General features: G+C 44.2%; 1 protein-coding gene across 1 annotated transcript in view; it reads right to left on the reverse strand.

Moving 5' to 3' along the window:
• SLC2A13 (solute carrier family 2 member 13) overlaps positions 1–18,032 on the reverse strand; it is a 138,091-nt gene that overhangs the window by 86,575 nt on the left and 33,484 nt on the right. The window contains exons 2-3 of the mRNA XM_058655832.1: positions 13,800–13,959; positions 1,211–1,419 (exon numbers count right to left, since the gene is read on the reverse strand). Coding sequence (XP_058511815.1) covers positions 1,211–1,419; positions 13,800–13,959 — 369 coding nt within the window. The remainder of the gene's footprint in view (positions 1–1,210; positions 1,420–13,799; positions 13,960–18,032) is intronic.

Raw genomic sequence — 18,032 nt, forward strand, 5'->3', positions numbered from 1 at the left:
CAAAGAATGCGAATGGGGCAGGCGAATTGTACCTGAGCAAATCCATTCTCAAAGGATCTCCTTGCCCTGCTTGCACTCCGCAGGTTCCTGACCCAGATCCTCAGGAACAATGGTTTAATTCACACAGTCAATGTCCACGGACTAAGTAATGCCCAGACATCAGGGGGAAAGGCCAACACTGCACTAGAAGTATGTGTGTGGGATATACCGAGGGAGGGAGGGCGGGCGGGGACAGAAGAGGTGAGCACGCGAGGCTGAATGCACCACATGGGGAGAACCAGCTCCTGGTGGGCAGGCAGGCATCACGGGTGGGCTGCAAACCTGGACTCGGCACACACGAGGGAGCCCTGCCCTCTCCTTCAGACAGCACTGAACACACTGGACTTCTGCTCGGAGTGTCAGCTGAAGGCCTGGGCACTCCGTGACTATGCTACGGTCTCCATGTTGGTACTCTGACCTGGGAGACACACCAGTGCTTCTCTGGTCCTGGGGCCCTCACACTGCTCACGAGGACCACGGCCCAGCCCCTAGGGAGTTCTCCTTGCTATGCTTGCGTGCATTTTCAATCAAGGCTGTCTTACTAGAGGACATCAAGTCTACAGATGATACCTGAGAAATAGAAGTTAACTCTAGGCTTTCATTAACTGGCTTTTCCAATGACAAAATGCAGAATGTGACACCTAACTAAACATTTTTAATAAAAACAGTTACTTTAAAATTTGTAAAAACCAAACTGTTCATATGCTTCACAAAACTTAGTATGGAAACGAAAGTGAGATGTGCAAATAAGGCATCTGACTTTTTAAACTAACGTTACTTATTTTGGCAACATTCCATTATTGCCCTTATTCTAAAATGGAAAGTCAACGGTGCACGTACTTATGTATGCGAGGTATTGGTGTACAAACACATGTGAAACAATTGTGCCAAATCCACCTAATTTCAAAAGAGTAACAGACTGCAGAAATACAAAAAGAGTGATCACATGAGGACAGCACACTGCCAAAGATGTTTCTCTGCATTTTTTCACAATATTATCAGATTATACTTAAGGGCTAAATGGATTTATAGATCTAGCTATACACATATGTATACACACACAGAAATAAAACCGTCATGCAATTTCGTATTAAATAATGCCCCAAGAAGATACTTTTTAAATGCAACCGACAGATAGCTTTACAACTTGTGCAGCGTGAAGTCCGCCTACCTGAGCCCATCTCTTTCTCCTCCTCTTCGATGTTGTTTCTGATGCTATCATACTCCTCGTCGATGGTCTGGCTGCCACGCATCTGAGATAAGATTCTACGCGCCTTCTGAGTCTGTCCTTTCTGAATAAGCCAGCGAGGACTTTCAGGCAAAAAGAGAAAGCCCAAAAACTGTAAAACTGCTGGAATTGCTGCAAGCCCCAACATGTACCTGCAATAAGAAATCCACATTTACTGCAACATTCTGGCTTCCTACCACTTGGTATGCACTCACACTTTTCTAAGAAGACCAAAGTACTATCAAATATTAATGAATCATATGAATCAAAAAGTATTTTTATGCTAATGAGTAGGTATGAGTGTGCCATTCAGAGAGTTTTGTGCTGTACTATTGAAAAGTAAAACTAAAAATCTGATATTTACCCATCTTGCACATAAATTACAGTGGAAAAGAATGGGCAGAAGTCACAAAAATTATGTACACAATCTGACTCAAGTGCATTGGGCAAAACACCACAGCGATTTTCCTACTCACTACTAACAAATGACAACTCTGTTTTTTGCAGCATATAGTACAGCACAGAAGAAATGCTCCCATCAGCCACTTTTCATGAACGAGGCCCTCGTTTCTTTCTGTAGAGTTATTTCTTCTCTGTGAACAACTGCTTTAACCTTTGTCAGCAAATGTCATGTTTACCCTCAGTATGCGAGCAGTTGAGACTCCTGGCAGAAAAAGACATGTGAGGGGACCACAACTTTCAAGAAAATGGCATGACAGAGGCAAAAAAAACCAGCAACAACAACCCTGTCTCTAGGATCAGCCAGCCCCAGTCATCTTCTCTCAAGGTTTATTCCTGGCTGCTGAAACTCCAGCCAGCAGACAAGCACAGCGTTTCCCGTCGCTCAGAGGAAACAACACAGAAATCCAGCATAGCAGCACAGGTACATCAACACTGCAGAGCTCTCCAAACTACAGCACGTGTAAGAACACCTCTGGGCCTCTGTGTGTTTTAACCAAAGGGATTAATTGAGATGTTAAGGTCACCTTCAATGAAAACTTTCTTGCCTTTAGGACTCTGGGCAATGCCTGTTAATCCTAGCTCCCATTAGATTCACCACGACAGAGTGAGGCCCAATTCTACTTACAGAACAAGGCACCTTTGTTAGTCCATCAAAGTCCCCGGATCGATAAAAGCAGCTACTTCAAAAGGTTCATGAAACGCAGAAATAAAAGATGTCCATTCTAAGAAAAATTGACATCTGTATGTCATTGATTTGTAACACACATTGCCTAAGTACTTTCTTTGAAGACTCACTTACACATGGATTTCAAAGTGTTTTGCAAAGAAACAACTTTAATTCCATTTTCTATGAGCTGGTTAGAATTTTGTTGTACTTTTCAAAACAATACCACGCAAACAGCTATGAGAAATTCAGAGTACAGAGGTGAACAGACACGGAGCTTATGAAGAGTCTACAGTTTCCAGGCAATCTCAACTTCAGAAACAAACAAAAAATATTTGTTACACAGGTGCTAAGAACCACCTCCTTTTACAGACAACACAGACCCAGCCACGGTACAGACACCGAACCTAGAAGCAGACCCACGTGATGAACGACTGACACGGTGGACTCCTTTGGCCCCCAGCACTTCAAGAAATCGTAGCGACAGGTGCCTCACACCTGAATCCCTGCTCGTGACCAGTGTCCCGATACTTCCTCAGCACACCCACCCAACAGATTTTCTTTTTTTAATTATTTATTCATTTTTATTGGAAAGGCAGATTTTCAGAGATGGAAAGACAGAGAAGAAGATCTTCGATCTGACTCTGTCCCCAATTGGCCACAACAGCCAGAGCTGGAGCCAGGAGCTTCTTCCAGGTCTCCCACGCGGGTGCAGGGTCCCAAGGCTTTGGGCCGTCCTCGACTGCTTTCCCAGGCCATAAGCAGGGAGCTGGATGGGAAGTGGGGCTACCGGGATTAGAACCAGCGCCCATATGGGATCCCAGCTTATGCAAAGTGAAGACTTCAGTCACTAGACTACCAATACATAGTTTTTCATGTTAATTAAACTATTCTTTTCTTTATTTGGCCTCATTTTATGCCACTGCTTCTTCAACCAATTATTCACCTATCCACTCAGCAGCATGCAATAATACAGCTTACTCATGGTCAGCATTTGGCAAGTGCTTTGCCACACGAAAGCAGCTCTCTACTGGCACCAAGGCTTCCACTGTCAGCTCAACAGGAGATAACCGTGTCAGACCCTAACGCTGGCTCCTCCATGGATACTTCTCTGCAAGACTTAGCTAGAGTGACTCCTTGCATGGCAAGTCATTCCAACCAAGCCATGTGTTATCCCAGACAGGAGATCTGTTCTTTGGGAAAACTTCAATAGAGGGCAAGACAGACCCACTGGCACAAATGCAAACCCATGACTTCTTCTTTAGAATATACAAACGACTACAGCCAAATCAGTTACTCAGCGTATCTTTATTGCTGTAAACAAAAAAACAAAGAAAACCTCAAGCTGTGTTTTCTCTTAAAGAATTTGAAACACATGGTTGTCCAATACTGCTGATCATTCAAAGGAAAGTGACCTGAAAAGGCACACTGAACACGGCTGACTGGGAAATAAACAGGAAGAATGCTGAAGACGGATGCCTGTGTGTCTCATCTCTCCACATCTTTCACAACCTTCCTTTGTAGAGTTCAGAGATGAAGCACTTCACTCAACACTCAAGCACAGAGATGGAATCCTTCTCAGGCCAGAGATGCTCATGTTAACACTCTGCACGTTTATGCTAGCTCTTACATTCCAGAAGCAGCATCTTAGGAAATAAAGAAAAACAGATAACAAGAATCAAAGGGAGAAGTGGAAATGTACTCACTGACCTCCGTTTCTTAAGGGAGCCCCAGCAGACAACCTCAGCTGTTCAGTCTTCAAAACTAGGGGTTAGATCTGACATTTACAATTCAATGATCTCTACTAAGAGGAGGAAAAGAAATGAAAACACCCAGTCCTCCAGGATGCTAAAGCCCCTTTCCAGAAACCAAACAAGGAAAGTGCAAATCCTAACACCTCTCTCTGCAAGTAAACAAAGCACCTTCTATTTTCACGCTAAAAATATTTTAATAGTACAGGGAAGAAGACAGCAGGATGAAATATTCAAGGTCTTAAAAAATATATCTTCCAACCAGGAATATTATATCCAGTGATTATATGCCCTGAAAGTAAAGGAGAAGTAGGCCAAAGGTGACCAAACTTACCACCATCAGGTCATTTCGGGCTACAAAGATCTGTATGTGGATCAACTGCAAAACCCCCAAGGAAACGACTAAACTTGTGGGTGCACACACCCACCGAGACAACATCCAGAAGACATGGCCAACCGGGCCTGACAAGGAACAGAGCTAAAGCAGCAAGCCCAAGTCCGCCATGAAGGAACAGGCCAGCACCTGGTGGCTTTAATACTGAACTTGACGAAGCATTCTAAGAGCATATAATTTTGCTACTTTTCAACGACTCCAAAATATTGAACAGGTTAGAACTAGGCCGCCATCACTTTGATAACAAAATCAAACAAAGGCACAAGAAATGAAAATCTATAACCTTCATGAACATCAGTCCAAAGATTCTCAACTAAACACTAACAAGTTGAATCCAAAATAGAGATTAAAAAAAAAAAAACTAGAAATAGACTTGCCACATGATCTAGCAAAGCCTATTAGATATACTGGCCATATACCCAAAAGACATTGTATCAAAAAGACACCTGCATCCCACCATATTTACAGCAGCAATGCTCACAAAAGCCACATCTGGAATCAATTAGAGTGTCCATCAACAGATGCATGACAGAAGAAAATGGTGAATTATATGCCATGGAATAATGCTCAGCTAGAAAGAATGAAAGTCTACCATGTGCAGCCAAATGGACTACACTGGAGGACATGATAGTGAACTAAAGAAGCTATACCCATAAAGATAAATACCAAATGTTCTCTATCTTACGTACAGTGAAAGCGAAAACTAAAAACATACACACAACAAAACAAAACAAACAAGAGATGAAGAAATGCCTATGTATTGTTGCGATGGTTTTATGAAAGTGTTCTACGATTCTGTCAAATTGGTGGTGCAAAGTGTTGCTGCTAGTATGATTTTAATGATCTGCCACTACTTTAAAAATTTACCATATTTGGATGAAACGGACATTTTTTTATACAATTACTGTTTATGCCACTGTCTGCCCCACTAAACTAATGTCTTTTTTGGTTTTTACTTTTGAAACATCTTACTTGGTGAAGCATTAAGTTTTTTCATTATAATTTACATTTAAAAGACATTATCTCAAAAGCAGGGAAAAAAGGGAGGAAGGAATAGCTCCATATCCTTAGAATGATTATTTATGAACTGAATAACTAAAAAATTATTTTTAAAATTTCAAAAGACTGGACAACTCAATAAATTACTATGTCTGTAAACAAACACATAACGTTTTACCAGGACTAACCCTGGGGGCTTGTAGGAACCCAGCACTCCACAGCAGGTGGCAGTGACCTGTGATGGAAAGAACCAAGCCAGAGAATCTGGGCCTCACCTGGGCTCTGGCCAACACACACACAGTCCAGAGTGAGGTACACCACCTCTGCATGCGCAGGCGACAGCACCTGCTTCCTGGAGCAACTGGAGGAATGGCCAAGAATCATTCAGCTCTACCCAACGGAGGAGCCTCTCCAGCCAAGGAGGGTTCCCTGCCTTGAACTCCTAACCACACAATCCATTTACATCCCTTCCCAGCCATGTGATCAGCAGCCAGAACTGCTTTCTCTCTCTCGAGGGAAAACCATTCCTTCCAGGATGTGCAGCCCACAGAACAGCAAGGATAGCAAGGATAGACAAGGGCAAGCATAGCTGTGGTGCACCAACAGAACACAGCAGGAGCTCCACACTGTACCAAGGCCTAACCACCAGGCAGCTAAGCCAAGGCAACCAGGACTCAAGTGAAAGACATGGAGTGGCATGATCTGGTAGAATGGCCAGTCCCCTAATGAGCTGACTGATTATCCCAGGCTGAATCAAGGGTGCTGCACCCTGGCTCCCATCAGATATCCTGAGCACGCTGAAAAAAATACACCAGTGCCCAGCTCCACCTGCCCCGCCCCCCGGGTTGTGATTAATAGCTCTGGGCTCAGGGCCTGGGAAATTCTATTTTATTAAAAGCTCCCCAGCTGGTGCTAATGTGCAGTAGTGGCTGAGAACCGTAGATCTGAATGTTTTAAAACCCCGGGGGAGGGGGTGGCAAATGAGCACGCACCTAAGGTCTGCAGCTTAGGGGAAAGGCCATTCATCTTCTGGCGGGCAGACAGCACATGAGGCTGGCAGGCAGGAAAGCCAGGCTGACTCCGGCATGAAGGTCAGGCTGTCATGAGTCCGGAAATGTCTTAGAATACTTTCTAGCAGGCTGACCCTCATCAACAGACACCTCGTAGCATTTGAAATCACCAGACGAGCCATTTCCTTGCACAACCAGCAGTACACACCTACTTCCCAGGACACTAGGCAGGGGTCCCCCAGAAAGGAGCAAAGCAGTCAGATGGCACGGTGGGGCCAACTGTCAGTGGGGGGACACTCCGACCTAGCTCCCCTCCAGGTTAGCCTTCCCTCCCAGGTTTAAAGCAGGAAGGTGGGTGCAGCCAAGATCTCCCATGGCTAAATCTAGAGCTGCCCATCAGAGCTAAGCAGAGCAGCCATGCTGCTCCACCTCAGATGGCTTAGCAGCTCATCCACAACCAGACAGGCGTTCCACTGAACAGGACAGTCACTGTCATCATCCTCATTAAAGCGTCTGCCTTGCTCTCATTTACACAGAAACAGACAAGTGTCCAGTGGGTGTGGGCCTGACAGTGCAGAGCCCGTGTAGAACCCCTGCTTCACACTGCAGAGTGCGGGTTCAAATCACAGCTCCATCCCCGACAGCAGCTTCCTTCTGGGCACACCTGCAGAGCAACCAATGACGGCTCAGGCATCTGGGCTTTCTCTTTCACTCATGTGGCAGACTTGGACTGAATTCAGGGTTCCTACCTTAAACCTGTTCCTAGCTATTACAGGCATTTGGAACAAAATTGGGATGGACGATCTCCATTTATCTCTGCCTGAAATATATAGCTTTAAATTGTTAAAAGTTTTATTTATTTCAGAAGACAGAGTTACAGCAAAATAGGGAAATCTGTTGGTTCACTCCTGAAATGCCCACAAATGCCAAGGCTGGTGCAGGCCACAGCTAGGAGCCAGGCACTTCTCCAGAACTCACACACCAACAGTAAAAACCTACGCCCTCAGACCTCCCCCTCCTGCTTTCCTAAACACATGAGTTGAGATGTGGATCTGAAGTGAAGCAGCCAGGACTTGAATTGGAGACCATACAGATGTCAGATCACAGGTAATGGCTTAACCCACTACACTATTACCACCAACCCTCCACCTGTAGTGTCCTGTAACATCTGGCCATTTAAGAGTTTTGCAGATGTTAAGTGTCCCCTCTGCTGATCACAGGAGTCAGCACGTTACCCCTTCTTCAGCAGTTCCAGGATGGCAATAATTACTGTCTGAATACATGAGGGAGCTCAGCCTGAGCGTGAAACTGCTTCACAATGACAACAGCAGCACCATGTCAACAGCTAAGCTACGCAGCATCAGCTGCCAAGTCTCCAGCATCGCTCCAAGTTGTGCTAATCTCCCTTTTCACAATAAACGAGATGAGGTGCTGACATGATTACACTTCCATATACAGACAAAGATCTGTGGCACCAAGAACACTGAAGGCCAGAATGCAGTGGAACTGTGAGTAAAATCCAGGCGGATGGGCTCCCATAATAAAAAATCAACTTCGAAATGTTCCAAAATTACTTGATTGTTATTTTTATAGGACTCATAAAAAGGAACATTAACTTGACTCCACTTCCTCTTTAGAGGATTCTGGGGTTTTTCATAAAATATTTCCTCGTTTTTCTATTACTGCCATGAAATGTTGCAGCAATAACAAACTGTGGGGTTGGCTGGGGGCACTCCCTCCCAGCCTTGGCCAGGACAGCATGAGACATAGCAGTGTAAAGCTGGCATCAACCAATACAAAGCAGACAGCAGCCAATGGAACATTCTACTGTTCTCTCAGCACCTCACTATGCTTAATCAGAACTCCATAGGAGCATTGTCAGGAAAATATTTACTCACTGTTCTAACACCTCACTTCTAAGGGGAAACCTGTCCTGCTTACTTTAAATACTACCAAACTCAAGTTTTTTTTTCTTTCTCTTTTCATACACTTTTAAGACAGAAAAAGAAAAAAAAAAAAAAACACTACAGACAATAGGTAGACAGGGAAACCAATGGAAGGAAACCTCTGCCTCGAGAGATTTGCTTCCTCTACAGCAACTGCCAGCCGCTGGTATCTGGCCAGGCATTAAGATGCCCATACCTACCCCAGTGCCTAGATCCGCATCCCAGCTCTGCTTCAGCCCTTGCTCATCTTTGGAGCAACTGATGCTGGCTCAAATGGTCGTGGGCCCGTCACCCCCATGGGAGACAAAGACTGCGGTTCTAGATCCTGGCTTCCAGGTGGCCCAGCCCCAACTGTTCCAGCCATTTAGGCAGCTCCCTGTCTCTGTTTCTCAAATAACTATCTGATATAACAGACATGACAGATCTCACATGGCTTCACTCCAGGCTGTACTATTCAATCTCTCCTCCTCAAAGGAACCCCATGTCTCAAGCCATCTAGAGGGAACTGAGTGGCAGTGAGGGACTAAGCCTCCACTGAACTCACCTCCTGTTTCTCTGTTCTCTCCTCTCCCAACCCCACATATCCCAAGACAATAAGAACAGGCTACTGGAAAGTCTTCATGATCTATGGCTTGAACTGTAAGTCAAACTATAATGCAAAGACTGCCAGGGCTTTGCAGGCAATGCGCAATGCATTGCACTCAGCTGAAATTGTGTACAACTGCATTTAAGGCCCCCGAAGAGCTGAATTCTGCGGAGTGAAGCCTTGTCCTGACTCAGAACACAGTACAGCTTCTCCAACACCATGGTCCCCGTCAGTTATTCTCCTGCTCGTCTAGGAGTGTGCGAGATGGCACCACCACAGTCAACATCACTGTGCTTTCTGAACCTCATGCTCACAACAAAACCTGTACCTCATAGCTTTCAACTCATACAAAATCCTGCCATTTCTCCAAAATTACAACTGGCCGGTTATGATCTCTGAAACTCTTGCTGTTTTCGTGAACAGTTTCAGTATAGTGACATGCTAAACCAATCTGATGCTGCTGGGAAAACGAATCCGGTCGTGACATGTTCTTCATACACTGCATTAGCACAGTCCAATGTCTGGTTAGGTATACCTCGGTCTGTATTCACGATATGGCTGTGGAATTCTCTGTTCTTGCAATCACACAAGCCATGCTGCTGAACTTTGGCCAGCTTCAGAAACCCAGCTGGCAGGCAGGTGTTTGGCTGAGCGGTTAACGCACATGTCCCACAGCATGGGGCCAGGTTCCTTGCCCAGCTCCCACTCCTGATCCCAGCTGCCTGCCAACACAGGCTCTAGGCAGGAGGCAGTGGTGAGGGCTCATGGAATTTAGTGCCCATCCCTTAGGTGGCAGAACCTAGATCTGGCTCCCAACCTTGACCCTGTTTCCGCTCTAGCCACACCTAGCATCTGGAGCGTGGATCAACAGGTAAGAGCTTACTCCCTCTCAAATACATACACTTATCTAATTCATTATATATTGGACCAACACAGTTGGGTAATGTTATTTCCTGTTCTGTCTTCACAAAGCTGTTGCTGCTTATTCCCAGCTTATCAGTGATGAGTCAGAAAGATTTGGTTTATTTAATAATGTAGGGATTTTCAGGTTGCACATTTCAACCTATGTAATGTTTTTCAAAAACTGACAGTCAAGTGACACGTCCACCTCAGGTTGTTGATCTCTGGGCACACATAGTGTCCCTCATATTTATAATATCCACAGGAATGACATGATCACTTTCATTCCTGATAGCACTAAAGTGTGCTTCTTTCTTAGTTTACTAAATACGTAACTTCTTGCATTAACTTTTACAAATAACCAACTTTGTTGATTGTGTTTCTATTGCACTGACTCCTGCTCTTGATAATTTGTTCTTATTTCTTTGCATTTAATTTGCCTATGTTTTCTAGCTTACCATGAACCTTCAACATGGACTTTAAATCTTCTCTTCTCCATAATAACCTTTTTTAAACTGTATTTTTAGAAGTGCTAGTCCCACATTTCAAAAAACTTTCACGCATCACTTTGTCTTCAAGTTGAAAACTATTTTCTGATTTCCTTTCTGGTTTCTCCTTAAGCCCATCAGTCACTAAAATGCACGGTTATGTTCAAACATGGAGAGTTTTCTGGCTATCTTACTATTAATAAGTTCTAAGTCAATCCTGCCACGACCAAGGGTTACACACAGCACAGGATTTCATTGTTCTAAATGCTGGAGGACATCTGCTGTGGATCTGGAAGGAATGCAGTGCTGTGGCAGTGGTGTGTTGGCTGGCTAGACTCTGGCAAGGCACCTGCCAGTGGCGCACCGTTGTCTCTCCACGCTTACTTCTCATCCAGGTGTTCTGTCATCCATAAAGAGCAGCTTAAAATGCTCAAAAGTGAGGCATGGCTTGTTTTTCAACCATTAGTTCAGCTGGATTTTCAATCTGAGATAAAATACAAATACAAAATACCCTGGTTTGAAGGGTATAGCCCTGCAGCACGAACTGTACTGAGATGGATACGCACTCTGCCGACTCGTGCTATGTTCCCCTGGGAGCTCTCGCTAGGCAAACTATAAACATTTGGCATGCTTCTATCTGATACACCGACTGCCATTATGAATCATCCCTATGTATCTAATGATGCTGCTCGTCTCCATGTCTACTTTGTGTGATTATTGTTAATCCAGCCACATTACCTTAACATCCCACTTTCTGCATAGTAAGTTTTTACCCATTTTTCCACTTTCAACTACTCTCCAGCACTACAATATCACCTTTATACAGTGCAGATTTGCATCACATTTTCGGTGCGCAATAATTATTGAACTGTTACTATCACAGGGCTACCTGCCCATTAGCTTTCTAACTGTCCCTTCGCTTATCTCCTGGGTTATTGCTTCTTTATTCAGCTTACCCAAATATTCTAAATATCTCATTTTGATTCTCCAAATAACTTCCTAGCTATATTTTTTGTAAGACAGTCCAACAATATTCCTAGGCTAAAAGAAATATGTATCTTTCACTTTATAGCACACCTAAATATAGTATTCCACAAATGCACAAATTCGTTTATCCTCCCCAGCTTTTTTGTGCTACTATATTCTAAAATTGAGAAGCTGTCTGAGAGAGATACCATTTGCCTCTCATCACCATCCATGTACTCTCCTTCATCCCCCATCAATATCCCCTCCAGAGTGGGGCCTTGTTGGGAACACAGTCACCATCATTCAGAGTCCAGCCCAGCATCTGGGTCCCATTCAGTGCTATGCAGCCCACTTGCTTGCATGATGAATGGCAGATCTACAATCACAGTACCATAAACGAAGTATTCACCTACCATCCAAGGGGGCTCACGCCCCATACAGAGGGGCTCACCACCCAAAGCCCCTCAGTGTTATGGACATTAACAGGTTTGCTTGTTTTCTTGCATTTTGTTAACAATTTTCAATGGTTATTTTCAAGGGAGTTTAGTTTAGGTCAATTATTCCATCATATCCAAAGCATTTTTGCTTGAAGCCGAAAAAAAACAGGTAAGATGAGGTCAGTTTTTTACCATTAGTATAGATGTGGGAATATAGAGACTGAACTAAGGCTTTTCAAAAATAACAAGAAATAATATGTACCAGTATTTAAGGGTTTTTAGAGCTGGCCACAGCCATTGGTCATTTGCTCCTTACAATACTACAGCAGGATTGCTGGAAGGTAAACCAGGTGAGGCTACCTAACTAATCCCCATGTTGTCAAAGTCTGGAGCACACCCTTCCCCTGGCACAGTACCATCCTTGTGATGAACAGTGCTGGGTCTTGAATTCTGTCTGCATCATAACTACATCTATCTCCAGCATTAGTTCATGATGTGTCTGTTAGCCTTCAGTTAATTTATGTATTAACTAAACCCATTTTCCTACAAACTGCTATGGCATAGCTCAATTTCGGAGACAGATAATGCCTCTCATTCCACAGCTCAAGCAGTGATCTATCAGCATTATATTACAGAAACCTTTATCCAGCATAAATCTGCTTAGAAACAACTCCCCTAGGGCCTGGCATGGCAGTGGCTAAAGTCCGCACCTTTCACATGCCAGGATCCCATGTGGGCACTGATTTGTATTCCGGTGATCCCACTTCCCATCCAGCTTCCTGCTTGTGGCCTGGGAAAGCAGTCGAGGACGGCCCAAAGCCTTGGGACCCTGCACCTGTGTGGGAGACCCTGGAAGAAGCTCCTGGCTCTGGGCTTTGGTTCTGTGCAGCTCCAGCTGTTGCGGCCACTTGGGGAGTGAATCAGCAGACAGAGGATCTTTCTCTTTGTCTCTCTTCCTCTCTGTATATCTGATTTTCCAATAAAAAATTTTAAAATCTTAAAAAAAGAAAGAACGCCCCTCTTTAAACATAACTTCCAAGGGCATCTCACTGACACAGGCTTCACATTTCTAGATGAGTATGATGGCAGACAGCAACTTTTCCATGTAAAAGTCAGGGATTTTCTTTTATAAAACTAGTTCCTATGACTCTGGATATTTTTTTTTATTTGTTCAATATTCTCTCAATACTCTGTCACTGACACAAATACAGAAGTTGGTGCTGAACCCGTATTTGTTGTAATAAACCACAGCTACAGTGAGGGTGGGGGCACCGGGGCGGCTTTACCAAAGCTCTTGGTGCAGATGTGAGCGGGCACCAGCACAGACGGCAGTCAAGCAAGGAGGCCTCGCTCTTCATCCTTAGCCCGAATCCTAGAATGAAGGTGCCCTCAACAATGTCCACTTTCAATTCATTTTAAAGCAATTTTAGTACTAATTTTCTCATTTCTTTCGATTCAAAACAAGCAAAACAAGGATCAAGGGATAATCTGTGTATATTAAACACACACATTCAACACCTTTTTGTGAAAGTAAATTTGTATCCTCAAAGAAAGCTCCTTTCAGAGCGCCCCGAATCAAAGGGTGCCAATCAACATCTGTCATTCATATGCAGTTTGCCAGCCACTGCTACAATTCAAGAACTCTGTATTTACTGAATTCATTTTTAAACCAAACTGCAAAAGATTACACAGTGTGAGAAATGTCATCTAAATGCTAAAATGCCTTATAAATATCAATTCTTAAGGGTAGATTCCTTGTGTATCATTAAAAGAAATACCAGTTTTTATTCACTTTCAATAATATTGAATGCTGAATGTCACCCACTTATAAATCACCTATGATTCAAAATACCCCAGGCACAGCTTGCTGTGGGATTCTCGTAAATTCCGATATACTTGGGAAACAAAGCCTAGGGACTATTCACAAACCTCCATCCATCCTTCTGGAGGTAGCTGAAGGCTCCATCGACGACACTTGCGAAGAACTGGCCCCCAGTGATGAAGAGCGTGTTGATGGTGACCAAGCGGCCTCGCAGGTGCGGCGGCGAGACCTCAGCAATGTACACAGGCACGGTCATCGACGCAATACCTGCCAACAAGCAGAGAAGCAACAGTGAGGCATCTACTCAAGGCCACGGCCGTTCTTGCTAGCAGCAGCCGAGGTGCTTGAGAGTGCAGCTACGATGCTGCGTGCACCCCTGAGCCCCATGCCAGCGTGCCCACTGCTGCTCCCGGGCAGCTTCCTGCTTGGCGCAGACCCCGGGAGATAGCAGTGGAGGCCTGCCATCCATGTGGGAGACAAACCGAGTTCCGAGTGCCTGGCTTCAGCCTGAGCCTGCCACAGGCATTTGAGATAAAGCAGGAGATGGGAGGTTGGTCTGTGTCTCTCTGCCTTTCAAAAGAAAACAAAAACAAAAACTTTCTACATTAAGACACAAGCACAGATAAACAGGCCTGATTTTGTATTCTGAACACAGATCACTCCTACTTAAAGATTTGCGTGGAGCTCCTCTGGGGCTACTGCAGACGAGTGGAGGCGCACAGGGCTCAGCGAGTTGTGGGTGTCACTTTCCGTATCGTCATGCGGAAGCCTGACACACAAATGTCTCTGATGACACACGATCCTGGAGTGCATTCAAATGTGAATGATCACTTTTTCTGGATGAAAAATACAAAAGTGCAGCTGGCCTGTGGTACATCAGATTAAGCTGCCACCTGCAATGTGACATGTCGATCCAGTACCCAGTGCCAGACAGAACACAATTACTGAAATATTTTGGCATATAAGAACATGTAATCAGACAATGGTGGGTAAAAATCATCCTAGAATTAACTATTGGAATTCATCAAAGACAGTAGCTATAGCAAAGCTTTACTAAAAAATCCACATACTACGTCACTCAACCACCTAGGGGTACATTTCACAAACAAGTTACAATCCATTGTTACAATCTATAGTTGGCAATCTATAGTCTTAAAAATAAATGATCTATCCATCCAACAGCTTCATGACTATGGTATATTTGATTGTAACCGCTTTACCATTTTTGTGCATCTAAAATCAAGGCTGCACAACCTATGACAGCACCTCCAAGCTCAACAACCTCCATCACTGATGTGACTTCTTAAAAATAAAGACACCTTCACCTCACTTTATTTACGAAACCGTAACCTGCAAAAGTGAGGCAACTACTCTACGTACATTATCTGACAGAGTGCAGGCAGTTGTTACAACAGGGTAGGAATTCTTTATCAGGTGGTTTTGTCCAAATCGTCTTCAGCATCTGCCTCTGAACACACTCCAGGTGCTCATCACACATCTTGATGCTCACTATGGTTAAACAAAAAAAAAAAGCTGATTTCCTACAGTACAGAACTGTTCTCCAACTCAATGATTCCTTACTCAACTCCACCTTGCTAGTCATAACTTCCTCACACCCCTGTGGATTTTCCAACTTCCAGGCAAATCTGGTTAGTCAGCATCTAATCCATACTTGCCAGAAATCTCGGCAGAACAAAAACTATTTAGCAGGTAACTTGGAGAATTTAGTCTTTCCTCTGCAGATATCAGACGTTGACCCCTCAATAAGCTCAGAACATCAGTTAACTGGGTGACACTTGCCTCTCCACCCAGGGTCTGGGACTTCACATTTGTTTCGTTAGCCAAACTGCTCCCAACAACCTAAGATCTACACCTTCTCTTTCAGAAATACGTATTTTGCTCTATTTGATTTATTCTGTATTTGCACAAGACAGATCAAAGGAGAACATATTTACTTCAGGACAAAGTGCTGTAGTACTGCATCATAATGTGCACTTGAAGCAGACTATCAAGCCCCGGAACTGCAGGCAGTTTATGCTGGGGTCACACGGTGGCTCCTGGCTCAGGTTCTGGCAGTTCCACTTCAGTCCGTCTCCTTGCTAACACACCTGGAAAAGCAGTGGAAGATGCCTCAAGTGGCAAGCTCCTCCACCTCTGTGGAAAATCAGAAAGGAGTTCCAGATTCCTTGTCTTGGTTGGGCGAGCCCAGCCTTGTTCATAGTAACTCTTTGGGGGGTGAACTGTGCATGAAAGCTTGCTCTATCACTCTGCTTTTCAATTAAATAAAAACTCCTAAAAAAATGTTTAGAGCTACACAACGTTACTGTTAGATAGCACCTGTCAATATACAGAGGCTAAAAACATGCTTACAAGTGTGTGAGTTTTGTAGAACAGACAGGTTAGATGTATTCTTTACGATTAAATCACTCTAAATAGCTGAAAACTTTTATACGACTGCTGAGCCATTTAATAGCACAGACCACTACAAAATGTCCCGCATTTAATTTCCAGAGACATTTGTTGCAAATGTTGACAACTTAATTGTATACTCTTCCCTATTTTACTTTTAAAACAGGTCAATTAACTTTCAAAAAGCAAACACCTCGCCCGTGGGACCAAACTGGGAAATCAGGAGGGTGCTTTCAAGCACTGCACGCTTGCCACAAAGTAAACAGTAAATGCAGACATGCCTGCAGGCCATTGTAAAGCTTCATCACTTAAAAGTAGCACCAGAGTATATGACAAGTAATAGAAACAGGAACAGGAAGAACTAGATGTGGACAAAACCACCTGATTCACAGTTGGAAAGAATCCCAGCTCTGCTACTCTGTTGCAACAACTGCCTGCACTCTGTTAGATACTTTACACAGGGCCCTCACTTCATTTAACCCTCAGGACACACGTGGAAGAGACAGGCATTTGCCCTGCTTTCAGAGCAGGGTGCAGCCCCAGATGACAGGATTACTAGGTGTAAGGACCAGGTAGGGGCACTCCAGGATTCAATGCTGAAGCATGCAGTTCCAGATCTGGGTTGGATGTGAGGAATGAAGAGATAAGTTTGGATGGGGATCAGACATCAGCAATATGCAGCCAGGAGCATGCTGGATGCTTTGTGCAGAAATAAGGAGTTCTGGAAGAGAATAAACTTTGGGTAGAAGATAACAGGTCACCTTTAACCAGGTTAAACCACAGCAACATTGAGTCACAGGTGATATAGACACAAGTCAGCTATTTCCTCAGCTTGCTGGGAACACAGACTACTCACACAGACATGCTCCTAATCACTTTCCTTTACCCCTACCCAAAGACTCCGTGCCAGAACCACCAATGTCCCTAACTCCCCAGGGACAGTCTGGACCTTAGCAGCCTACTCTCTAAGTTCTAATCATTCACGTTGGGCACAAAAGGTACAGAACAAAACAAGTGAAACATCTGCAGGGCTGGGCAGGGGAGGGGCAGCCGCAGCCTAGGCTGCTGCAGGATCAGCAGGGAGGGCAAAAGAGAAGCAGAAAGAGCAAGCCCCCCAGGCTGAACAGCACAGGGTTCTTCTACATTTCAGGACAATTCTATATAATTATACTGTCATGATTGGTCAGTTTTAACTGTTAACTTTCAAAAAGAGCAAGTTGGCAGGCTTCTATTGGTGGGTTTGAAGCAAGCAACTTCTAAAAGGTACAAGTTGATGAGCTATAGGATGGTAGATCTTATCAAACACCAGGTACCTCCTTCCTGAGGAGTGTGTGCCAGCCAGTGTGGGGTCCTGCCAGGTGTCCTACCAGGTGTCACGTAGACTATCAGGCCTGGAGTTCACAGAGCCCCCAGCCAAGCAATTAAGGCAGGAATTACAAAAGCAGAAAACATCTAGGTTCTTCATTAGCACTATGGCACAGTAGGTTAAGCTAGCAGTTATAATGCCGCATGCTACAATGATGTACCAGTTTGACCCTTGGCTGCTCTAGTTCCAATCCAGCACCTGCTTGTTTGCCTAGGAAGGCAGCGGAAGATGATTCATGTACTCACCACCCATATGGTGACCTGGATGAAATTCTTGGTTCTTGGCTTAGAGAGGACTTGAACCAGCGACCAGTGGAATACCAGTGTTGCAAGTAGCAGCTAACCCATTCTGTCCAACGCTCACAACAATAAATACAGTTTTGTGTCTAGACAGGATAGTCACACGAAAACTCTCAACCCTGAAGTCGAGGTCATTCCTGCATTCGTGTAAAACTCCACCCTAGTTTTCAACCACAGAAATAAATAAATAAGCAAGAAATTCTGTTTTTCATGATGTCTGTTGAAAAGAAATGGAACACACCAAGGCTGCCATTTATAATGATGTA

Source organism: Ochotona princeps, chromosome 27, assembly GCF_030435755.1.
Source record: "Ochotona princeps isolate mOchPri1 chromosome 27, mOchPri1.hap1, whole genome shotgun sequence".
Taxonomy (NCBI): domain Eukaryota; kingdom Metazoa; phylum Chordata; class Mammalia; order Lagomorpha; family Ochotonidae; genus Ochotona; species Ochotona princeps.